The sequence below is a fragment of the Zootoca vivipara genome, chromosome 2 (assembly GCF_965207765.1).
Source record: "Zootoca vivipara chromosome 2, rZooViv2.hap1.1, whole genome shotgun sequence".
In the NCBI taxonomy this organism is placed as follows: Eukaryota; Metazoa; Chordata; class Lepidosauria; order Squamata; family Lacertidae; genus Zootoca; species Zootoca vivipara.
The window spans coordinates 59,545,339-59,571,077 of record NC_142584.1 but is presented as its reverse complement, the minus strand read 5'-3'; the positions used below and the strand labels follow the sequence as shown (position 1 = coordinate 59,571,077).

The 25,739-nt window shown below is 41.6% G+C and overlaps 2 protein-coding genes across 6 annotated transcripts in view; one reads left to right on the top strand and one right to left on the bottom strand.

Moving 5' to 3' along the window:
• CSF1R (colony stimulating factor 1 receptor) overlaps window positions 1-18,187 on the top strand; it is a 39,474-nt gene extending 21,287 nt beyond the window's left edge. Inside the window, exons 8-21 of the mRNA XM_035105654.3 lie at window positions 315-432; window positions 802-992; window positions 1,653-1,759; window positions 2,304-2,430; window positions 2,936-3,040; window positions 4,314-4,424; window positions 5,479-5,644; window positions 6,782-6,864; window positions 7,966-8,078; window positions 10,332-10,454; window positions 10,734-10,845; window positions 11,824-11,923; window positions 13,548-13,653; window positions 15,404-18,187. Of these exons, the coding sequence (XP_034961545.2) occupies window positions 315-432; window positions 802-992; window positions 1,653-1,759; window positions 2,304-2,430; window positions 2,936-3,040; window positions 4,314-4,424; window positions 5,479-5,644; window positions 6,782-6,864; window positions 7,966-8,078; window positions 10,332-10,454; window positions 10,734-10,845; window positions 11,824-11,923; window positions 13,548-13,653; window positions 15,404-15,538 (1,697 nt within the window). The 3' untranslated portion in view covers window positions 15,539-18,187. The remainder of the gene's footprint in view (window positions 1-314; window positions 433-801; window positions 993-1,652; window positions 1,760-2,303; window positions 2,431-2,935; window positions 3,041-4,313; window positions 4,425-5,478; window positions 5,645-6,781; window positions 6,865-7,965; window positions 8,079-10,331; window positions 10,455-10,733; window positions 10,846-11,823; window positions 11,924-13,547; window positions 13,654-15,403) is intronic.
• Window positions 17,695-25,739, bottom strand: part of HMGXB3 (HMG-box containing 3) — a 26,267-nt gene continuing 18,222 nt past the window's right edge. For 4 of the 5 annotated variants that reach the window (XM_035105649.3, XM_088662008.1, XM_088662006.1 and 1 more), the window contains exons 16-20: window positions 25,250-25,469; window positions 24,544-24,677; window positions 22,508-22,624; window positions 21,909-22,118; window positions 20,298-20,910 (exon numbers count right to left, since the gene is read on the bottom strand). In XM_035105649.3, coding sequence (XP_034961540.1) covers window positions 20,443-20,910; window positions 21,909-22,118; window positions 22,508-22,624; window positions 24,544-24,677; window positions 25,250-25,469 — 1,149 coding nt within the window. In that variant the 3' untranslated portion in view covers window positions 20,298-20,442. Of the gene's footprint in view, window positions 19,034-20,297; window positions 20,911-21,908; window positions 22,119-22,507; window positions 22,625-24,543; window positions 24,678-25,249; window positions 25,470-25,739 lie in introns of those variants that run through there. The other variant, XM_088662007.1, reaches the window with a different exon arrangement.

Below are 25,739 nucleotides of genomic sequence, written 5' to 3'. Positions count from 1 at the left end.
GTATTATTTCATGATGCAATTTCTCATGTTGCCTGTGTTAAGCATGGGGAAGAAAATGAAGACTGCATATGCATCATACATTTAAAGCGCACCCCTCCAAGAATCCTGGGAATGGTAGTTTAGGTAAAAAGATAAAGGACCCCTGGACTGTTAAGTCCAGTTGAATTTGACTATGGGGTGTGGCGCTCATCTCCGCTTTCAGGCCGAGGGAGCTGGCGTTTGTCCGCAGACAGTTTTTCCAGGTTATACAAATGGCTGCTATACCTAACAGCTGGTATGCTATACCTAATAGCTCTTTTGCCTTTGCTATTCAGCTCCCCCTACAGCTAAACTGATGGACAACAGCTCTGACAGCCTTTGGTGTGAAGCCAGTGGTTATCCTGCTCCACACATTGAGTGGTATAAATTGCCTCGCAATCTTCATCCAGACAGGTGAGATAAGTTATAGCATAGCCCTACAGTTTCCAGAAGTAAAACCACTGAGTTCACTAGGGAAGTAGTTTGATCTTTTATTGTGTTTTTAAAAAATCCTGTTGGAAACTGCCCAGAGTGGCTGGGGAGGCTCGGCCAGATGGGCATGGTATAAGTAATAAATTATTATTATTATTATTTATTGGGTCTGTCCCAAGTAAATGCTGCACTGGTCCTAAGGTCAAAGGCCTGGTAGTCCAGTGAATCTACCTGAACACAGCTCAATCCTTCATAGAGCAGAATTTAGAAGCCGATAAATAAAGTAACAGATAAAGCAGACAAAATTCTATGAGCATATTAATATCTCCATCATCTTTGGCTGTCCGGCAGATGTGACCAAGGTGGAATGCTGCTTATGAAAGACACCAGCCCAGAGATAACACATGAAATTCCCTTCGGAAGGGTGACATCGAAGAGCATCCTCAAAATTGATGAGATGCTGGACAATGTGACATACTGCTGCCTAGCAGTTAATAACATGGGGAATGGATCCAGTTTCGGTCCATCGGTTCGGTACATAGGTGAGACAAATCTGAGCATCTTGTTTACTAAGAACTAGCGTTTTACCTTTCATCTCACTGAATCCTGGTTGTGGCTGCATTTGTGCTAATATAAAGGGGGCTCCTATGTGATTCTGCCCCTTGAGGTTGGTCTGGCACCAGCATTGTACATCGTTTGGCACCAGGCCTTTCCCCTCTGACAGGCATTTCAAGTACCTCTGGAACAGATGGGGGAATTTGCTGCTTGATAATTCCACTGTTTTAATTTAACGTGCTTTGTCAGTTTTTAATTGTATTTTTGTTGTTATCTGTCCTGAGATCATCTATATTGAAGCATGGGAAAGAAGTTACATAAACAAGCAAGCAAGAAATGTGCAAGTGTGTGCACCTATACACCCATATGCACTCATTGTGCCCGAGCTGGAGCAAGCCTTTGGATGTGGCAGTGGTTCTGCTGTGCCTTTTCACTCTGCTGCTCCTAGTCAGGGGGTGGGATTGCTCTGTAAACCAGCTTTGCTATCACTGGGTATCTGTGTCTTTGTTTTATATAGCAAAGCAGGGAGGAAGCCAGGTATCTCTCTTGCTCTAATGTTGTGTTTGATCTGATAGCATGGTTCTCATGAATGTTCAGGAATGACTGGTGCACTGCAAACTTTTATTTTCTTTCCCTCCCTCCTGCAGCATCTGAACCCCTGAGCGAATTCCCCAAACCAATTCTTATTGCATGTGCTGGGACGATGTTTTTGCTGCTTCTGTGTATCATCTTCCTACTCTACAAGTATAAACAGGTCAGATGGGTGTTCGTGGTCTGTGTGGAAAGAAAAGTAGCCAGGGAAGAGGTCCAGAAGTTGAAAGCAGTTCTACTACTGTCACTCATGATGTCTAAAGCGTCTCTCTCTCAAAATGCAGTACAGGATGAAGACCCTGCTGATGGAAAGATTTTTAAACCTTAGTGTCATAGTGGAATAAAAATAATCCAAGCTAAATTGTGAAGGGGCATATTGACCCAATTAAACCAAACTACAGCCTTCCAACCCACCCAAATTTGACAAAACCACATCCTTAATCAAACTGGGACTGTATGCCATGTGTTTGATTTTAGTATGGAGGCCTCATTTAGTAAAATTCATGGGCCTCTTCAAACTTATATTATAACAGTCGCAACATCTATGGAGGAGGCTGCTGGGAGTTTAGCAGGCCAATCCTATGTATGTCTAGTTGACATTTAAGACCCATTAAATTCAGTGAGACTTATTTTCCAGATAATATGCTGAAATGCTAAGATGCTATTGAACAATGCTTTTCTGATGCATGGATCATTTTTCCTTGCAGAAACCAAAGTACCAAGTCCGTTGGAAGATCATTGAGGCCTGTGAGGGAAACAATTACACTTTTATTGATCCCACCCAGCTTCCTTACAATGAGAAATGGGAATTTCCCAGGAACAACCTGCAATTTGGTGAGGAACAATCCTTGTACACTTGCTCTTTTAGCAGTAAGTCATCCTGTTTATCTACATTTGTGGACGGTCCAAATTATTGAATTGATACACAGCAGTTGCACAATACTATCCTGCCTATATGAAGGACTGCACAATTTTCCCCATCATAATTCTTGGGATTTTGCAGAATGAACAAAATGGCATCCCATGGCAGCTACTGACTGATAGGTCTCAATGAAAAGATCAGAAAAATCAGAAGTGGAGAAATCTGGGCTACAAATAACAAAGAAATGACATTGAACTGTGCAAGACACAGAAACTGCTCCTGTTGTTGACTGCAAACCTTCTCATAGCCTGTTGTGGCTTATTGAACTTTAGGAGATATTACTTGTCTGCTCTCAATGATATGTGCATGTGGGACAGACAGGGACACACACACACACACACAATGATCACTGAATCAGTATCAAAAATCCTCCTCCTGATTCTGTTATGCTTCTAAACACCATATTTGCTTTCATAGGAAAGACCCTTGGAGCTGGAGCTTTTGGAAAGGTGGTTGAGGCCACTGCTTTTGGACTTGGAAAGGAAGATTCTGTCCTGAAGGTGGCTGTGAAAATGCTTAAATGTAAGTGCTGGTTAAAGTAGTCCTTCACCAGTGCTCACTAGGTAATAATCATTCTAAAGGCCTGCAAATTGAAAACCAGCTCCAACATTGCAATAAATTGGGAGTGATGTAAGTAAGGAGCAAGAAGCAAGTCCTTCTCATGATACTATCTGTATATTTCCATTTAAGAACTGGACATATTGATCCTAGGTGACTAGTTGGGATGGGGGGTATCAATTCAATGTGCATTTATAGGTGAACTTCACCTAATACACGGGTGTCAGACACAAGGCCCGGGGGCCAAATCCGGCCCGCCAGACCTCGTCATGTGGCCCGCCGAGCGCCCCAGCCAGCGGGACCCAGCAGCGGGACCTTGCTGCTGAAGCGCCATGGGACAAAGCGCCGACAAACAGCTGGGGGGGGGGGTAGAAAGGCGGCCAGAGCAGCCTTCTCTCCCTCTCCCTCTCCCTCTCCCTCTCCTCAGAAACATAGGATGCTGCTTTATACTTCTGGCCCTTAAACCCTGGAACCAGGAGAGCAGCTCCAGTGAGTCAACCTCAGCCAGTCCCTTTGGTGAAGGGTGGTGGCTCACTGGCAGAACATCTGTCCTGCATGCAGAAGGACCCCAGCATCTCCAGGTACTAGTAGCTCTGCAAAGGTCCTGCATGAAACCCTAGCGAGCCTCCACCACCCAGTGCAGTTACCAAAAATCATTTTTCAATAAATTGTACAATAATTGTACATTTGAATATCTACTTGCCATTATTCTGACTATGTTTCTGCTTTCAGAGCTAGTTATTACTTACATTATTACAAAAAACAGTAATAATTGAATGCAGTGACAATAATTTATGATAATAAAGAGTGGACACATAGTCCTACAGATACAACTGGCCCTTTGAGGGTGACCAAACTGCTGATGCGGCCCCCGATGAATTTGAGTTTGACACCCCTGACCTAATACATACTTTATGAAGCAATTTGAAACACAGGCAGTTTTTTGAAGTGTGCACTTATCTTAATTTCGCAATGCAGTTCTCCAGCCAAGTAATGTACACAAAAGTGCCTATATTTTATGTATATGCATATAAATGCATATATTAATGAATACAACATACAAAAATGCATTATATTATGGAAACCTGCCTTCCAAAAGAAAAGAAGAGTATACATTAGGCAAAGTTGCTTTTGAAAAATGTGTGTACAAGAAGAATAATTTGCACAAAAATGCTGTGCATTTTCACAAGAACCTGCATAAGAGTTTGAATACAACTAGCTTCATTTCTGGTTTCAGCAACAGCACATACTGATGAGCAAGAAGCCCTCATGTCGGAACTGAAGATCATGAGCCATTTAGGTCACCATGACAACATTGTCAACCTGCTGGGAGCATGTACACATGGAGGTAAGAAGCGGTCCCTGCCGCCACTACAGCCCCCACCATTCTCATTCCTTTGGTTTCATTCTTTTCAGCAACATTTCCCCATGATGGAAGAGTCATAGATTTGCAAGTCAGTATCATAATCATGACAAGAATAAACATTTCTGCTTTGAGAATGCTGGCTATTAAGACCTTAAAGGTTACAATACACAGTCTGTAGGAAATTAGAAGTGGCCTAAATTTACAGGAACTATATTTAGTTGGGATGGAGTGGCAGGAAGTAGACCTCATTTCACAATAGGTGTGCCATTCTCACTTTTTAATATGCCATCATAGTGCTGCTTCAGACTACTTTCTCTTCGTCCTATTTCATCTGTTTCTGGTTTCATACCTGTCATTCCAGTCAGTAAAATCATGATATGCAGTTTTTGCTATATTGTACCACTTTGGCTTGCAGGTAGAGGAAAACATGCTTGAATTTTCCTGGTATAAAAGAATTTCAAAGAGATTTTTAAAGCAAAAAAACCTTGCAGGTCAGGGTTTTACATGAAGCTACTCCAAGTGGCTTTCTATCTATAGGGAACCATGTCACGTGATTCTACTGATTACATAACTTGCCTTTGAGAGCAAAACTACACTTTACATTCCAGTTAGGAATTACTTTCCCCTGCTTGGTTTTTTTTGTATTGTTTTTTAAAGCCCAGGTCAGTCTTGATAAACCACAATCCAGTCACAATCTGACTACAGGAAAGGCAAGAGACAGTGTTGCTTAGCCCTTTCTCTTGGGACACCTTTCTGCTCATAATTCCTCTATCCATGCAGCTTGTCTACCTGCAGAAAGAAAATGCAGCTTGAATAGGTAATTTTGAGTGGTAAAGAAATCTGGAGGGAATGGGGTGGTGCACATCCTGCTTTGAGTTAAAAACAATGTGGAAGCCCAGTGTGGCACTCTGCTACAAAAACAAAAATCCTTTAAACTGAAATAGTTAGTGTTGATCAGTCAGACTAAGCTGCTACCTAGCAGAAACAGAGTACAATGATGCCACTTTCTGATCAGGTTTATTTTTTTCTTTTTCAGGCCCTGTATTTGTCATCACTGAGTATTGTCCTTATGGGGACTTGCTGAATTTCCTCCGAAAGAAAGCAGAGTGTCTCATAATCCAGGATTTAACATTTGAGTCTTCTCTTGATAGCATGGCAGCAGACTATAAAAATATGTACCTTGGGAAGAAATACATCCGGAGGTAAGAATCCAAACCAGTACAGATTCAACAGAGGGCTAAAACCCAGCAGGGCAAATTTCCAACCTAGCATACCTTTACAATACAGTCCTCATTTGAGAAGTCAATGAGAGCAAGAGTAATCTTGCTAAGCTTTCATGACTGGGATTTGTGCACAAGGTAATTAGCTCATGTTTCATATAGTATGAGATAGTGGCTACATGATCTGAACACTTCATTCTAGGAACCAGACAACATGGCCAAGGGCCTCATGTTTCTGTCTAATGGAATGGCCTACTCTATCTTTAAAAGGGCTTTGTGGCATGAAGGAAGTTGTCCAGAAGCTTTATTTACAGATGAGAAGGGCTGGTACCCACATTCTTCAGCACCTTCCATCCCACATATGACTGCTCTCCCTTCTTGAAATGCCACAACACACAGGAGATTAGCTCAAGAAATATAGTGCTTGTTGGAAAGGGATTGATGCCTGGTGCCAATCATTATTTTTTGCTTACATTCATGGGGTTTGTCCCACCCTAAATGAATTCTTCATACACTTACACCATTTCAAATAATGACATACTTAATATTATTAGCAATGTATTAATATGCAAGGAAGTCCCTACAGCGTTTTTTTTAAAGGACACTGAGAAAGCATTTGATAGAGTTGAGAGGCCCCATTTGAAGTTATTAATGGGGGGCAGTTTGTTATACGACTTTAAAGTTTTAATGATGCATCTAAAGCTAAGTTTATGATGATAAAAGATGAAGGGACCCCTGACCATTAGGTCCAGTCATGGCCGACTCTGGGGTTGCGGCGCTCATCTCGCGTTATTGGCCGAGGGAGCCGGCGTACAGCTTCCGGGTCATGTGGCCAGCATGACAACGCCGCTTCTGGTGAACCAGAGCAGCGCATGGAAATGCTGTTTACCTTCCCGCTGTAGCGGTACCTATTTATCTACTTGCACTTTGACGTGCTTTTGAACTGCTAGGTTGGCAGGATGATAGCCAGCATCAATTGGACTGGAACTTAATTAAAATTACAGCTTTACACCTTTAGCGCTCCTCCATTATCTCCATGACCTCTTATTCAGGATGCTAGATTTGATGCAGAGATTAGATTGTTAATAATTTTTTCTTTCTCTGTTTCCATTGATGCAGTGACAGTGGAATCGGTAACCAGTGTTTGGAAAGTTATTTGGAAATGAGACCAGTAACAGCATCAGGCTCTATGGCACCAAACGGTAAATAAGCAAGGAATGATGCTTTCAATTATTATTTCCAGAGAAGGTAGTTCCTGCTGCTGAGGTTTTCAGTTTTTGCCAGTATTTTGGTATGATGGTTTGTTTATTACATTTAAAAATAAATAATAACAGAAGGGAGCCCAATGCATCTCCTTTCTTTTCACAATAGCCCTTACAGGTTGGACTGAGAGATGTACAAAAATGTCTGCTGATACATTGACACAATTTGTGTATTATCCCTTTGTTCATTGCATCCTAAACTTTTACACTAGACTTTGATTGTCCACTATTACAGCTGCCTGAATGTGCATAGTTTTCAGGATCACGACCCTTACAGCAACATTTTGTGCCAAAATCCAAATAAATTAGCCATAATGTTTTTAGATATGCAGCTTTTAATTATTCACCATGAAATAAATTTATTAAATTTGCAATTCTAAATGCAGAATTTGAACACCAATTAACAGAATGATACATTGCTTTTTGTAACTGGAACTCAGCTCCCATGTACAAAGATCACATGAGCAGCATTGCTAAGCACATCTATGTGTGTAAAATAGGAATTGCAGCTCTTGCATGGAAAATAAATGCAAACAAATACTCAGTCCATTCATATTTCCCACTTCCGTATATTGTGCAACCACAGCTACACACATCATTACACAGGTTAGCATCATAAATGTCATGTGTATATATTTTGTACCGAACAAAGCAATCCTATTAGTTCTAGGGACTGGGAACAGCTTGCACATATAAGCCAATTGTATTGAACAAACAGAACTGGGCCACTAATTCTGTTCCTACTAGCAGACGTCCAGTTCATTCATATAGTCAAAAGCAAGCTCATCTGAGTTCAGTGGGACTTAATCTTAGAAAAGTGTATATAGGATTGAAACCTTCATTGTACACTGGAAGTTTCCAATTCAAGTGATCGCTCTTTTCTTTCTCAAGATGCTTACCTGTTAACCATGGTTCCATGTTGTTGTTCCCATTTCTAGACTTCATTCATATTGGAGATATGGTTCAGTTAGCTTGAACATTGACTTCATCCTGTGGTAGAGTTGCCCTTTGATTGATCACCATGAGTTTTCCCCATTCCAGGGAGGAGCTCAGTGTCAGGAGAGGACATGGACGGCCATCCTATTGACCTGTATGACTTGCTGCATTTCTCCAACCAGGTGGCCCAGGGAATGGCTTTTCTTGCTTCAAAAAACGTGAGTGCATGCTCCCCTGAACATAGTTCTCTTTAGAAAATGTTTCCAGGGTCAGTTATGCAGAAACCAAGGCGTCATTTTCCATTACTATGCAGGAAACTGACTTGCATCCTAAACAAAAGGCCTTGGCCCAATTTTTACTCTGCATATGTGCAGCAGTTCGAAACCCCCCCCCCCTGCTATGTACATAAGTATACCCTGCATGCTACCCTTGAATAATGAACGCATAGGGCTGAAGTCTGAAAGAAACAAAAGAACATCCCAAAGACTAAGGCTTAGTTCTCAGTGAGGTGATAATAAGCCTGTGTCAAGGCTGTACCATTTCATACCGTTGGTAGGGGTTCACGTGATTGAATGTTTCTTTATTAAAATAAATCCCATATAACACCCACCCACTGACTCACAAAAAAACTTACTAGTATGGCAGGGAGAAGGCTAAGTTCCCTTTCCCCCAGCAGCTAGTTTTATGTGTGGAAGGTTGTTGTTAACATGGAGGAACACTCAGTTGTGTGAGGTAGTCTGAAGTATTTCTTAGATTAAGAACCTGCTTTTGTACAAGTGAAATTTATTACTACAGCATCTTAAATTTATTATTATTATTATTATTATTATTATTATTATTATTATGCAGTATTCTGCCCAGGGCTGATTTCTCATGGAGATCATCTGTCAGGAGGGGAAAATGCTGTCAAGTGGGGCACTCCTAACCCTAACCCTCCAATTTCCCCTCCTTGCCCCTTGCATGAAATTATGGGAGGGAATCTGTGCTGCCTACCCCAATCTGTACCTGCGCACAGTGGTACCTCGGTTTATGAACACAATTGGTTCCAGAAGTCTGTTCATAAACTTAAGTACTTAAACTGAAGCGTTCATAAACTGAAGTTTCCCATTGAAAGTAATGGAAAGTGGATTAATCCGTTCCAGACGGGTCCGTGGAGTACTCAACCTGAAGCGTACTTAACCTGAAGCATGGGTGTAATTGGTTCCGGAAGTCTGTTCATAAATTGAAGCGTTCATAAACTGAAGCGAAGTTTCCCATTGAAAGTAATGGAAAGTGAATTGATCCGTTCCAGATGGGTCCGCGGCGTTCGTAAACCGAAAATACGTAAACCGAGGTGTTCATAAACCGAGGTTCCACTGTATACATATGGATGCTGTACAATAACATGACCTATATTTTTCAGCTCGTGCAGTCCCCTCTTCTCCAACCAGCAGAAGTATTGCCATGTTTTTTTTTACATATTTTTCTATCTGAATGTTCACATTTGTTTAGTGGTTTGAGCCCAAAGGTTTAGAAGATTTAGGGTGTTCTTTATGCCTCTCATTCCAGGAATAAGGAACTGAAAGTGACGGTTGGGGCTTCTGACCCACCATGTTATAAATATAATCAGTGAGCGCAATCTCACTGGCTGCTCATCACAGCAGATTGTACCGTGCCGCAGACACAGGCTTCCACAAAAGGGCACCTCCCTACCTTTTAAGCTTGTACAGCAAGGAGATTGTGTAAGAGCTATAGACTCCATATGTGGCATTCTGTAGCTTGAAAAGGTTTTACAAGCATTAGAGAATTAATGCTGTTGGAGTGTTTAACCTTGACATTACAGGAAAGGGAAACATGGGCTATAATTATCCAATTACCTAGATGCCCTGAGCACTAAAAGTGTTTTAACCTAAATCAATGCAAATGATTATCAAGGCTGATTCAGGCATGACTACTTCTGTGTGGCTTAATGAAATGGTAAGTTTTGTCATGTGCTCTATTCTTCGTGGAGGTGTCAGCACAGTCTCACGACCAGTCTTTTACATGCTGTGTCTAAAGTACTGCGTTGTATTACCAATGGCTGGAAGCTCATACTATTTGAGTTCCATAGGGGACCAGTGGAGTGAGAATAAGAAAGCCAAAACAAATACTCTAGCCCACCCACCTCCAAGCCTTAAGATATTTTTGACAACAGCTCCCATCAGCCTTGGCTGTTGAGTATGCTGGCTGGAGCTTATGAAAGTTGTAGATCAAAACATCTGGAGGACGTGAAAGCAACTATAGCCTGTAGTCTCACAGATCCAGCCCAGATGTCTGCATTGTGCTGCTGAGACCATGCTGAAGGTCACCAGGAGGAACAGGCACAAGCACAAATTGGGTTGGGTCCATCATGCTCAACCTGTATTTCTCTGTGGCTGTGTATTGAAATAAGTCAGGACGATCAAGAAAAACTGATATGCCATTTCTCGCCCCTTGCTATCTGTTTAATCTAGTGCATCCACAGAGATTTGGCAGCAAGAAATGTGCTAGTGGCTGATGGACGAGTGGCCAAGATCTGCGACTTTGGCCTGGCCAGAGACATCATGAATGATGCTAACTATGTTGTTAAAGGCAATGTAAGTAACGGGGATGGCAAATGTGCACTGGGTACACAGGAAACTGATTTACAGTCAGAGCATTGATTCCTCTATTGCTGACAGTAGACACTGATCTCTTCCACCCTCACCTGGAAATGTTGGGGTCACAAACATGGGAAATTTTTGAGTGTTTGTGTTCTTTGTCACAGGACAAGTGCTGCTGCATGTAAATTCTGGCAGAGGCTACTGAGCAAAATCTGGTGGAATGTATATATCACAGGCTGTTTCCTTTGTAAATAAAATATTTTGTAATTCCAGGCTCGCCTGCCAGTGAAGTGGATGGCACCCGAGAGCATCTTTGAATGCGTCTACACAGTACAGAGCGATGTGTGGTCTTACGGCATCCTTCTCTGGGAGATATTCTCCCTAGGTGGGCAATGATGCATTTGTCCATCCCCAACTTTCTGTATGGAAAGGGTTTAGATCAGAAATGGGGCTTGGGAGAAAGCATAATTTGAAAATTAGGTCACTACTGACTGTAGCGCTGATTCTTCAATGCCATACATTGCCATAAGAAACCTCAGGCCTTTGGAGAAAAGTCATACTTGACTAGACTACTTAAAAGTTTGGCTGGCACCAGAAATTGGGGGATGACCTCAGGTACTTAACAGGGCCCAGATCTATAGAGCAGGCATGTCCAACAGGTAGATTGTGATCTACCGGTAGATCACTGGACATCTGTGGTAGATCACCGGTAGATCAGTGGCTCCCCCCAAAGAAGCTAAAAAAACTTTGGCTGCCCTAAAAAAAGCTCAACATCTTTGCCCTGCACCCCTAAAATGACCTGCACCACAAAAAACAGGGCTTTCCTTCCTAAAACAAAAAGCTCAATGTCGCTTTCTTCCCTAAAGAAGCTCAACAACTTTTATGTGAACCCCCCCAAAAAAACAGGGCTTTCCTTCTTAAAAAAAAAGCTCAACAACTTTGACCTGAACCCCAAAGGGGGGGTAGATCACTGCCAGTTTTTAACTCTGTGAGTAGATCGTTGTCTCTTGGAAGTTGGCCACCCCTGCTATAGAGAGTCTATGCCATTATCTTGGCTTTCACTTGATGTAGGGTCTGCCCTACTCAGAGGCACTACATGCTATAGTACTTCTGACTTTTGCAGCAGAGTACCAAAATTTCTTCAATAACTCAAAGGCCTCTAGAGTTACACACCTACTCCCCCGACTTTTCCTCCCTACTCACCAGCCATTGCTTCAGTGCTCCCACAGAGTTAGAGAGTTCACGTAGGAGTGCCTTCAGGCTCTTAGGTCTTGACCTAATAATCAGGAGTCAGTCCCGTAGGAAAGCAACATGAGAACAGCATGGTGACCGTAGAGTGTTGTGCTTCTTCTTATCACTATAGGCAGGAGCCCTTATCCTGGCATGAAAGTGAACAGCAAGTTTTACAGCCTGGTAAAACAAGGATACCATATGGGCAGACCTGAGTTTGCACCAGAGGATATGTAAGTAAATGGATTTCAGAAATCTCCACTATAACTGGGTGACACAAACAAGTATTACAAGGAAACGACGGAAGTTCGTTCCAGAGTGTCACTGGCATTTCCTTTGATGAGCATACTGCATGTCACTGCTGTAATTCCACCAAGGTGTTTCAGATGCATTTCACAGCTCACAAAGCTGTGTTCGGTGACAGGCCAAGATTTAGGCACTTTAGTAGCAAACATTCCTCTAGCCACATGAGAACTGCTTACCTGTGACTGGACTGCATGCACTGGGAGAATGTCAGAAGTTACCCAACCATGTGGGCAGGGGTCCTTCAAGCACTCCTCACAAGGCTTAGTTTCCAGAGCCATGATTACGTTGGTTGCTCTTCTCTGCACACATTCCAGCTTGTCAACCTCCTTCTTAAATTGTGGCACAGTATTCAAGGCAGAATAGAGTGGTATTATTACTTCCCTTGATCTGAACAATATACTTCTGTTGTTGTATCCTAGAATAGCATTAGCTTTTTTTGCTGCTACATCACACCGTTGACTCATGTTTAGCTTGTGGTCAACCAAGACCCCTAGATCCTTTTCACATGTACTGCTAGTAAGCAGAGTGTTCCCCATCCTATATTTGTGCATCTGGTTCTTCCTGCCTAAGTGCAGAACCTTACATTTGTCCCTATTGAAATTTATTTTGTTAGCTTCCGCCCCGTTCTCCAATCTGTTGTCATTTTGAATTCTGATTCTGTCTTCTGCGGCATTAGCTACCCCTCCCAGTTTGGTGTCATCTGCAAATTTGATGAGCATCCCCTCAGTTCCTTGACCCAAGTCATTTATAAAGACTTTATACAACAATGGGCTCAGGACAGAACCTTGTGGCACCCCACTTGTCGCCTAATGACGAGGAACCATTAATGAGTACAACCAGCTACAAATCCACCTAACAGTTACCTCATTCAACCAACACTTTACTAGCTTCCTTGCAAGAATATCACGGGGGACTTTGTCAAAAGCCTTACTGAAATCAAGATACACTATGTCCACAGCATTTCCCTGACCCACTAAGTTTGCAATTCCATTAAAAAAAATCAGATTGGTCTGGCATGACTTACTTTTGAGAAATCCATGCTAGCTCTTAGTAATCACAGCATCCTTTTCTAAAAGCTCACAGACCAAAAGTTGAATTGTTCTCTGGTGTCGATGTCCAGCTCACCTGTTGGTAGTTACCTGGGCCTTCCTCCCCCCCCCTTTTGAAGATGGAGACATTTGCCCACCTCCAGTCTGTAGGGACCTCACCTGTTCTCCAAGAAATTTCAAAGGTAATAGATAAAGGCTCTGAAATTACATCCACAAGCTCCTTTAGTACCCTTGGAATGCAGTTCATCAGGCCCTGGAGATTTGAAGTCATTTAAAGTAGTTACCGGTAGGTGTTTCCTTAATACCTATTTTCCTATCTTGGGCAGCAGCTCCCTCCTTACAACATTTATTCTGCTGTCACCAGGTCGGGCATCATTATAGGATCTGCATTTAGCCGTTGGGAATTATCACAGACTTGTAATTATTTCAGTTGCTTTTACAAAGAATACGACAAGTTGCTGCTGAATGGGTAATATGTAGATTCCCCCCCCCTCCAATCCAGGTACAACATCATGACTGCATGCTGGAACATGGAGCCCACTCAACGGCCGACCTTCAGTCAGATTTCCAATTTCCTTCAGAAGCAACTGGATACCAGTAAGGAACAGGTGAGATGCTAAAATTACTAGTAAAAAAGCAAGGTGAAGGTACGGTACTTCATACCTGAATGATCTGTTTCTTCAGTAATTGTGTCTTTCCTTATATTTTCACATAAATGCATTTGTATTATGTCTGGTAGAAACTGCACCCCCCTAAAAATATTCTGAGATTTCTCATACTACTTCATTATTTGCAGAACATTTGTTACCCCTCCCCCCTCCCCTCAAGGCATAAAGGTAAAGGTAAAGGGACCCCGACCATTAGGTCCAGTCGTAGACGACTCTGGGGTTGTGGCACTCATGCCGCATTACTGGCCGATGGAGCTGGCGTACAGCTTCCAGGTCATGTGGCCAGCATGACTAAGCTGCTTCTAGCGAACTAGAGCAAGCGCACAGAAACACAGTTTACGTTCCCGCTTGGAGCAGTACCTATTTATCTACTTGCACTTTGACGTGCTTTCGAACTGCTAGTTTGGCAGGAGCTGGGACCGAGCAATGGGAGCTCACCCCGTCACAGGGATTTGAACCGCCGACCTTCTGATCGGCAAGCCCTAGGCTCAGTGGTTTAACCACAGCGCCACCCGTTACTATATAGTGCAATATAGATTGCACTATATACATTACACTGGCCACAGTATATAATCCAATTCACACCCAGATTAGATTTAACCCATTGACCTGATTGGTCAGGGATAAGGATCTTGTGGTCCTCCATAAATTGCTGGACTATCACTCCCAGTATTCCTGAGCATTGGCCACTTAAGAGTCCACCAACATCTGGAGAGCTGCAAGCTACCCATCTCTGATCTAGCCATCCTACACAGTCATAGAATCATAGAGTTGGGACCACATGGGTAATCCAATCCAATCCTCTGCAATGTAAGAAACTTTTGCCCAACACGGGGCTTAAACCCACAACCCTGAGATTAAAAGTCTCATGCTCTGCTGAGCTATTCCAGCAGGATGTCTAGACTGGCATCAAATAGCAGACAGAACAGGGGTGAGGAATAGGATGCAGCCAGCAGGGCTACCCATTTTTGAGTCCCTTTACATCTTATGTCAGGGGACTGAAACTTCAGGCCACTGCTGCAAAGGAAGTTTCTCCCTTTCAGTTGTGGCTTGCTGGGGGTTGGGAGGTTTCCTGCAAGTCCAGGAAAAGTGGGCATGCCAACCTCAGAAGTCTGCCAGGTCTAATCAGATCTGTGAGAGAGGTTCCCCAGCTCCGTAGCAGTTCCCACATTGTTGAACATACACTAAAATGGCACCTGTCGCTGGCAAAATCGAAAGGGGATTAATGCCGTGTTCAGAAACCATGATAATACATGAGAAGCTGTAAAAAGCAGCTGTCTCCCAGTGACCATTGCAGTCACCTTCCAGGTCATGGACGGCAAATTTGTGAAGGGTGTGTGTGTGTTCCTTCCTTCATGGAGGGCTTCCCACACATTTTTAAAGCCCGATTTCCCAGAGTTGTAAAATGCATGGGGCCCAGGAGGCTCCCTGCTCCACTCCCTCCATGAGTCCTAAGGTGACTGGAATAGTGACAGGGAGGTAGAGCCTAGCACACTTTCCACCTCAATTGGTAACATGCTTTTCCAAATGGCTGAAGAGGGACCAAGAGGCATCAAATTGTTTAGGAGCTTCTGTTTTATTTATTTTTAATGCTGTATTTTCCTGAATGCAATTGTTAAGAAGGTTTTCTCTTCAGATTATATACTCCAGGCAGTAAAGTTTTTGGGTTTTTTTCCCCCTTGCTGTGAAGGGTTACACAAACTTGCCAACCAGCACAGAAGAAGACAGTGGATGTGAGCCTTCCAGCTATTGTGAAGATGAATCTTGTGACACTGGAGAGAGCATCCAACTACTTCTGAACAGCAACAATTACCAGTTCTGTTAAAGGGTAAACAACTGCACCCTACTTGTTGGTTCGATTTCAACTGAAATGTAGTTCTCATGCAGCTATCCCTCTGGGAGCATTGCATACCAGAATGCCAGATGTAACTGGTGGGCTGTAGCCTTGCACTGCATTGGCAGCAGACTTCAAGACATGAAGCATTACACACACACACACACACTACTTGTAACTGGTTTCCAATTTTTATCGAGCTTAGCTTAGAGCATGCAGGAATATTGGGCAGAATCATCATATAAAGTCAGCAGATTGCCATAGCCAAGCACCAGTCTTCATATAAGTGTGCGAGAATGGGGAATGTGAACTTTAAAACCAAGTTTTCTATATCTCGTGTACCTTTCACTGCTCATCCATCAGTATATGAGTTTAAAATGGACTCCTTTCCCCATCTTGACTTCTTCCTGGGAAAGGATACCACCTTGATAAGATTAGTCAAAAGGAAATGGACAGATCCTATCCAATTTGACTCTGGCTCAGGGATTTTGCAATGGTCAGGGTGGGAAAAAAATCACAACCATTCACCATCTGTGAAGTCACATCTCAAGAGGGGAAATTACCTCATCTGGAAGAAAGGTTCTCTCTATTTCTCCAGAGATAAGAGCTTCAAACAAGAAAGTACAATAACAGCAACGCTTTCTCTCACTTAGGATTACCATTGTACCATGTGCTAATCGAGCAAACAAAAATTAAAGCATTAAACTGCGATTTTTTTAGTAGTTATAGCCAATCTATTAGCAAAGCTTTAGATTTAAAACACATTACTAATGAGTGACTTACAGTGCAGTTCTATACATGTCTACGCTGCTGTAATCAAGTTCAATGGGGGCTTACTCCCGGGTAAGTCGATACAGGATTCTAACCTCTCTTGCTCAACTGATTTAAATGACTGCTTTTTGCTTTGGAGACATGAATATGTGAAAATTCAGTGCTGTGACCCTAAACTTGATTAGGATTTCGGTAGGGATCAGAGTGTTCAGCATGGGTGACCTTACCTACAAAGATGAGGTGGTAAATGTTATGTCATTCCCAAATATGAAGGGACTGTGACCGAGCTGTTGAGGATCTCCCTCTCCATTTATAAACCAACCAACCTGAAACATAAGCAACTGCCTCACTGGAAAGTTCTGAGAACTTGTCCACCCCACCCCCCAAGGTCATTAACATTCCCACTACCACCTTCAGAGGACAGGTGGTGTCACAAAAAAGGAAGGGAGGGTATTTTGGCCAAGCCTTAGTCAATATTGTTTGATTGGACCTAGAGATAATTGCAGCCATCATTGTAGCCATATCTTTAATCACTTAACCAGTTTTTATAGTTTTTAGAAACTGGTAATTTTTAAGAATACTTGACAATTTTGGTTAATGCAGAGAAAACACACAAGGCTTAATTCATTCTTACTTGGTAATTCAAATGAAACAAGAAGCCAAAAGGAGCAATAAGCTAGGGACTGTGCCACATTAGGAATAATTTGCAACAGTACTAGAAAGCAAGTTAATAAATCTGTGACAGCAAGCTTTGAAATAATAGAAACTGAATGTGAATGGCTTAGAATGGAACAGATCAACAAGACAGAAAATGACCTAGAATAGTACCTAAAGTCCCACTGATTTTAATGCAAGTGTTAAGAAATTGTGAAATGTTCTCCTGGGTTTTATTAGTGACTGGAACATACCTGTAGCTAATGAAGTCCCTACATTTACTACAGCAAACACAGATCACCATTGCTGGAGGCTTTGTCCTTAGGGACCAACAATATTAGTAAAATTAGAGAAATTAGAAAACAAAGCAAAATTAGAGCTCTCCAATCTTTGCATCTAAAACATCATATATATAAAGGGCATTGGCATTGCAGCAATAAAAAGTAACGTTTGTCGAGGCAAACACTCAACTCAACTGGCTGTAATCAATTGTTTTATTTTTCTGAATTTTATCACTCTTTGGCATTGTTGCTCTGTAGTTTATAACACTGAGATTTTATTGCATTTGTGTTAATATGTAAGCTGCCCTGGGCATTTTACATTGCAGGGTGGCATTAATGTACTAAAATTAATTGTTGCAATGTATTAGTTTTTGGGTTACAAACGGGTAAGCAAATCTCAGGCAATTTTCTATTAAGACTACTGACGTTAGATTTTTTCCCCCTGAAATATGAAAAAAATATTGTTAACCTGCTGCAGAATAGATGGGCAGTCTCATCTAACTCGCATTCTCCAATAAGTCAAGTACTTTCACTAGTTTTGTAACTGTCACAACTGTTTTATGTATTACGGTACTTTGTTCTTTTTACATACACTGCAGTTTTAAAAACTAAAACTAGAAAGGAGCAGCTTCATAATGATTTTCATAATATTTTGCAAGCCACTGATTTGAGTTTTATGTAAAGGTTACTAGCTTTATAAGCAGTTATCTTTGAAGCCTTGTGTAAATGAAAAAGGAGCATCTCTTACTGGATAAGAACTAGCCAGCTAGTTTTCCAGCACAAACTACCACCATTCAGTTGCTGCTAGATTGCTTTTAAATAGTTAACTGCTATGTGTTGACTTTCCAAATGAAACCATTCTTCAAATTACATAAATCAGTATGTTCACATTTAACTGCCATTCAAAATAAAAAAAAATGATTAAGCAAGGTAATTAGAACTCTTTAGTTGTTTACTTTTTTCCTAGGTGACAATACGATTTCTTCTATAAGGGCATTTTTAAATAATAATAATTATTATTACACATTGAGTTTGAGAATAGTTCTGATAGACTCCCCAAAAAACCATGCCTCAGCTAATGTACTGTACGTATGTAAAGTACAGGTTTGTTTAAAGACAAAGCAGGCACACAAATGCCCAATTCTACAAGCTTCTGCACTGACTGAGCATTACCTAAAGCTTTAGGTAACATGTCCCCTTGCTGATACCATCCAGTTAGAACTACTGTATATTCTCTCCTCTCTGGTGTTCGATTAAACTGTTCTCTCTTCTAACTGGACATCAACTACAAAGAAGACCTCTCTTTCTTTCTCTCTCAGCTCTTTCTCAGCCATGAAGCTCACATGGGTGACCTTGAGCCAGCCACTCTTTCATCCTAGCCTATCCCTTAAGAGTTGTTGTGAAAATTAAATGGGCACGGCAAAAGAACCACCCATTCATGCCACCATGTAGACAAGGTGGGGCATAAATGTAATAGTAGTAACACATGTGTTTCCCCCCTGATAATCTATGCCCCACCCCAAGGCTTTAGCCACCCATAACTAAGTTGATAAAGCATCATTATGTAGCTTCTGCAGTGTTCTACACATCTCAATACTCTTGTTTCAACATATGTTTGAAATTAATCTTAACATGATACAGACCTCACAAAACCTTTCCCTTCCACATCTTGGGTAACTATGATCTTGAACTTTGGAGCAGTAGTTCAAGTCACTTTCACAGCCTTAGGGTGCCATACAACAAATTCCACAGTAGGCCAAATAGTTTCACCCTCCAAACACTGGAAGAGATAATTTATTAAAGTTTTCACTGACTGTAAAAGTGTCATTCATAAATTAGCATTTTTAACAGCAAATCACAAGCTTTGCTTGAAAATTCATTATGGTGGTGGTTTGTTTTACAGCACAGTACACACTAGAATCCTTCACAGAAGGAAGTTTTTAAAACCACACCACAAATCTGAATAAAACAGTGGAAACTCTTCCCCCACGTTCCAGAATTTCCTGCTCAGCTATAGTGGAAATCCATTTTCACTTTCCAGATTTATGGATGGGCAAAAGTGAATGGGAATCAGTGGGTAATAATGCAAAGAGTTTACACACCACAGTTTAACGTATTACACAGGAGGAAGAATGCTGGTCTCCTCAAGACAAAGTGTTGGAGTGAATATAACCAGATTAAATTCGCCCAAGTCAGTTTTGTAAATGTTGGAAATGGAACATACATAGTGGTTTGCAAAGAGCCCAGGCAGTAAGTGTTGCACACTTTCCCTAACAGGTATCAGCTGGGGAAATAATAAAAGCATCTCTTGTTGGGTTGTGTTCACTGAATCCCACTACCAATTCACAAATACTCTTTATAATGTTACTAGACATAGCAACAGACAATCTTCTATCAAGTCCATGGATAGGATGTAAAGTGCCTGAAAATCCTCTCCTGATCAATAGTCCAGATGCTTCATCCAAAACACAGAAATCCCTGAAGAACCTTTATAATAACTATGCTAGCCAGGATAATTATAACCTACAGCAGACCAGCTCTTACCTTAATGCACAGAGCCATTAAAAAAACTTCAGATCACGCTGGATTTCAACCACTAAATAAACATAGAAGCTTCTCAGGTAGAGCCAGAATGAGTTAGAGGAGCAGATATGCTCTCACCCCTTCAAACACCGATGGGTGCTGAAAGTCGGCCTAAGTTCAAGTCTTTTCAGAACGGAACGAAGTAGCAGCTGGGGCTCCAAATGCTCATTGATCTATTATGGTCACCTACTTCAGGGTATAATATTGGGAGAGTCACACAAGCTTGTGGCTCCCTGTTGTCTCCTGTTATGATCCCGACACCCAACAACATACACACTTCAAAAAACAGGTTTGATGATGCTCTGCAAATCCATTTCTGCAAATTTCAGGCCACTGGAAACCCTTAGTCTTCTCCCGTACAGCACGCTATCCCAGTGGGCTTAGGGATTCAAGTAGCTCCTGGGGAGGAGAAACCTGCCCCTTTTCAGCTAGCTGGTCTGCAGATCAAAAACCCAATCCAGATTTTAATGGAAGCACACAACTCTTTGGTCAGCATAAGCGGTCAAAGCTGCTCAGGCCTGGGGCGTATCTGAGTGACAGCTGCCCAGAGTATCTGCAGCCTAGCTGTCTTTCCTATGGCTAAGATGACCACCGCAGACCATGTTATTATGCAACACCATCCTCCCCATGGATCTCCTCATCTTCATCCATTTCTGTCTTGATCTGGGCCACACCTAGGCGGTACAAAGTATCCCGGATCACCACCTCACCTGGCTGGCAGCTTTGTACAATCTCATGAATCTGCTTGTTCACAATTTCACGGCTGGAGAGGAAATCCATCAGGCGATTATAAAGATAATAGTGCGTTGCGTTGTCAAAGGTTATAGGCCTCTGACAGACGTTATTCGTTTTGCTGTCATTGATGGCTGCAATGATAGCACCGTAGGGTTCCAGTTCCCGGCAAACGGAGAGGGAACGGTACTGAGCTGTTGCGTCCCCCTGAGTGCTCTGCTCTGTTCCGGTGTGAACTACTCGTCGAGATGCTGATTTGGTGACGGGATGCTGAACGGAATGTTCAGCACTGGTCATATCTACATTGTAGTGTCTGTCAAGAAGTTCTGGGCAAGACACAAACTGATGAAAGAGAAAGGGGGGAAGTTACCTTTCATGTATTAGTATAATGTTTGCAATTTCCTCCTTCAGAAGTGCCTAAGCAACAAGAGAAATCTCTTAAGCAGAGTCAGCATGGTATGATAGGGGCAACTAGATCTGAACCTCTAATTAGTCCAAGATTCTTTGAGTAAATCATACACTATTTCATGCTCAGTTCTGCATCTGTAAAGCAGGAATAATAGTTGACTATTTCCATAGTAAGACAAATGTGGTATGGACCAAACTATGGACAAAGTTATAAATAAAAACCCATGCCAAGCATTTGAAATTGGACATACATATGTATTCATATTTATGTACATAACCCCATCAGTGAGGAAGAGGGGAGGGAGAGAAAAGCCCAAAATTATTGCTTAGAGAAGTAATACCAGTTTGGGGCCTATTTTCCTACAATGAACAATTAGGATAAAAATATTACTGCTATTATTATTGAATTCCTTAGCCGTCCCTCACCGCAAGGTTCCCAGGTTATAGCAATGTTAAAATAAGTTTAACACATATTGGGCTTTCTCATTCTTACCCATTTACATGGCCTATTCGTTGCCTAACTAAAAACAAATGAATTCTAAAAACATGTAACACAGAGAACCATTTCCCATTGAAATGTGTTGCTTAAGTCAACACATACTGAGCTGGACAAAGGGGAGTAGGAGCTAAAAAGGAAGGCAGAAGACTGCAGAGGTAACTCAATCGTAGAAGTTTAACATCCATACTGTCTGATCAGAGCAATTATATTGCTCTAAATTAGACGTTAATGAAGTTGCAGTAGGCAAAATAATATCAGAAAGATAGCATATGCCTTAGGAAGTTGTAGCTCATGTTATCTGAAAAACAACCCCTGACAATTCAGAGTCCCCATCACCTTAGCACCTTCTCTTAAAGTAGCCTCTTAAGAAGACAAACTTGCCCTTGATGATCTCACTAGCTTTGAAAACAGTGCACCATGCAAGGCAACTAACCTTTAATGGCTCCATGGGGTCAGAGAAGCAGCCCTGGTTCCTCCCCCACATCTGAGCAGTCAAGTCAGGATAACAGATATCTGCACACAATGCCACAGAGGAGGCCAAGTCTACCACATAGACTGGTGGCCAGTGGCGTGAAGAGGCCAGGAGGTCCACATGGTCCCGGGGGCTTTCCCCCCTCACAATGTATTTAGAGCCACACACAACCTGGGGAGATAAAAAGTGTAACTGATTTGGTACAACCATTGGAAGATAAGCAAGCATGTCTCAGGTTCCACCCTATGCTGCCCTGATAACTTAAGCCTCTCTTCAAACAAACAAATTGAATTCTAGTATAGAGGAAGATTCAGTTTAAGTTTCTCTATAGGGTGACGGTCAAGAAAAGAGCATGGACTGTCCTGACACCATGTTCCAGAGCACGTTCCCTGATCCAGAGACATAGGGATAAGCTGTGGTTTGTTGCAAAGGGAAGTAGCTGAAGCAATCTTGGATCTGCATGCTCCTCCTTCTTCTTGGGGAACCATAAGGAGGAGTTCAAACCATGTTATGACACAGGCTTATTTAAACTAACTAGTGCAATTTTTAATCCTTCTCACCTGGTGTGGACAGACTTTGTAGACTTTCCCTCCAGTAAAGTGTGCTGGGGGCTGACTGACCTGTGTCCCATTCTGTACAAAATCATACAGAGCCAGAAGAGAAAGACACAGCTGCTCCTACGAAATATGCCACAGAGAAAAATCAGCATGAGAGAGACAAAACAGAAAGACAAAATGTGGTGTAGTTATAAGTTCATGTAAACCCCAGACTCTCTGGTTTTATTTTTTCATAAAATACCCTATTCCCACCACAGCCTCATATTTTTAATGATATTTTCTCAAATAGATGTTACCATATTACCGCCCCCCCCCCCCGAAGTATTTTCAACTTGGGAAAACATTTGGGTGTTTTTTTATTTAAATACATTTTATTCCGATTTTCCAAATTCAACAAATTAACAAAACCAATCTTTTATACAAAATCTTATATTCACATCTTTTACCTTGCTCCGCCGAGCTATGACTTCCCCCCCTCCCTTCATGCGGTTTTCTTGTTAATTCCCTTTTTTGCAGTTCCTTTTTTAACATATTGGTCAATTCGTAAGGTTTATTTTAATCCTGCGAGAGTTTTTAATGATCTACAGTTTTTCTCCATATAGTCCACATATTTACTCCAGTCCTTTTGAAACCTTGTCTCCCCCTGGTCACGAATCTTGCATGTCAATCTAGCAAGTTCAGCATAGTCCATCATTTTTATCTGCCACTCCACAATTGTAGGTAATTCCTGTAGTTTCCATTTTTGGGCTAACAAAGTCCTAGCCGCGGTTGTTGCATACATAAACAGTGTTTGATCTTCTTTTCTAATCTCTCCTCCTATTATTCCTAACAAAAATGCTTCTGGTTTTTTTGGGAAGGTATATCTAAACATCTTTTTCAATTCATTATATAAACTTTCCCAAAATCTTTTAACTTTTTCGCATGTCCACCACATATGATAAAATTCACCATCTTTCTCTTTACATTTCCAGCAACTTTTATCACTCATTCTATACATTTTAGCTAACTTAACTGGAGTTAAATACCATCTGTACATCATCTTATATACATTTTCTTTCAAGGCAGTACATGCTGTAAATCTTAAAGTTTGATTCCATAGTTTCAACCACGCATCATATTCAATATTATGCCCCAAATCTTTTGCCCATTTAATCATCACTTCTTTTGTCAACTCATCATTTGGGTGTTTTTTTAAGCACACACATTACGTACTTTCTTTTTAACAATATCCAATATAAGAATTTTCCTTATTTAATCATTTCATGTAATTATTTTCCTTATTAATTATTAATTTATTATTATTAATACTACTACTAATTAAATTTGTATGCCACCCTATACCCACAGGTCTCAGGGCAGATACAGCATAAAATCACAATACAAAAACACAAAATATATTATAAACATAAAAACAAAAACAACCCAATAACCACCACCACCCCATATTAAAAGGGCATTGGGTGTCACTTAGCCAAAGGCTTGGTTTAGGAGGAACATTGTCACCTGGTGCCTAAGGGTTTACAGTATAATGAAGACTCCAGATGAACCTCCCTGGGGAGAGTATTCCACAAATGGGGAGCCACTGCAGAAAAGGCCCGTTCTTGTGTTGCCACCCTCCAGCCTTCTCATGGAGGAGGCACATGAAGAAGGGCCTCAGAAGAATGTTTTGAGATAAGCTTATAAACTATGTCTGTATCGGCCTTCACCAGCCTGGTGCCCTCCAGATGTTTTGGACTACAACTCCCATCAGCCCTAGCCAGCACCATTGTAGTCAAAAACATCTGGAGGACACCAGGCCGGTGAACGCTGGTCTGTATAATGCCAAAAAGAGAGGCTTCCCTTGATAATACAACAATAATACCATGAAGCTTCAAAATGAATTGCACAGTATTATCACCAAGCCATTTACTTTTCCAAACATACTGAAGTGATACTATATGCTGTTTCCCCCCTCTGTACCTGAATCCCAAGAGGACACAGAAACAGCACACACTTCAAAAGCCAGGAATTGCTATGTGCTTACAGAAAACCTCCATTACCTTTGAGTCCTCTGCCTCCCAGGGAACGCTGCACTGGGTCAAGAAATTCTGCAATTCTTCCTCACTATATGAGCCAATCTGCTCCATTTTACAGGTTTCGTCCTGAATCAGCCTCACTAGAACACTTGCATTACCTAAAGAGCAAGGTGTAATTCTCACTTAGAAGAGAACATTTTAATTAATTCTACAAACTACAAAACAGTCCTTGCCTTGCACCAGAATGCAGTAAGCTAAATCACTTCACAAATTCTGTATTCCTAGAATGACAGACATCAGGCATCTAAGCTGAGCGCCAGAAGTTGGCAAGATGAAACTGAGGGCAAGAGACTTTTTTCTAAAAGGTCTTCCCAAGTGGTGTGGTGCTCCATAGAAAAAAATGATAATGTTTAAAACATTCCTTAATGTGGTCAACATGAAGCTTCCGCATGCGTGCCAACCTAAGGGTATTCCAGAGGATGTTGTACCAATGCGCATAGGCTCTATGGGCACAAAACAGGATAGAAAGCGTAAAAAAAAAGTATTGCTTCCTTATGGCAGCTCACCGTGGAAAATTATTTTTTCCAGCAGTGTTCATACAGAGCTGGCAACATTCTACTCAACCCTTGCCAATTCCATCAGCCTAAAAGCACACATTCTCAAGGCTAAACTTACTGCCTTAGTGCTCAGTTCTTAAGTATAAAGCTACTATTCCAGAGAAACAAGTTACCTGGCATTATATGTGCTTCAAGGTTCTTCTCTCTCTCCGTGTTGACAACCACGGTGCCCCTCATCAGTGGTGGGAAGAAGGGAGAGATGATAGAGGCATCAAACTTTGTGATTGGGATGCTGGAGGGGAATGCCACCTGCTCTATCACTTCCGTCTCCATGGTGGACCAAAAGTCTTCCACGTTTACTTCACTAGACGCCAAGAATTCTGGCCAAGTAAACTAGCATTGGAAGAAGAGGGAAAGAAAAAGATCAACCAATAACTTATTTTTAAGACAATTATATGCCCTATTCAACTCTACACACAGAAATCAATTCTTCTTTCCGCTTTGAATTTCACAGTATCATTAGCTCTGGGTTGTCCCAGTACTCCCCACTCCCTTCTCAGAACTTCAGGAAGAGGTTTGCGGAAGAGAACGCCCTGAGAAATTTTACTGAGTTTTTCTCACTTTCGTACTTTGGAACAAACAAGGATATAAATTGACCCTGTA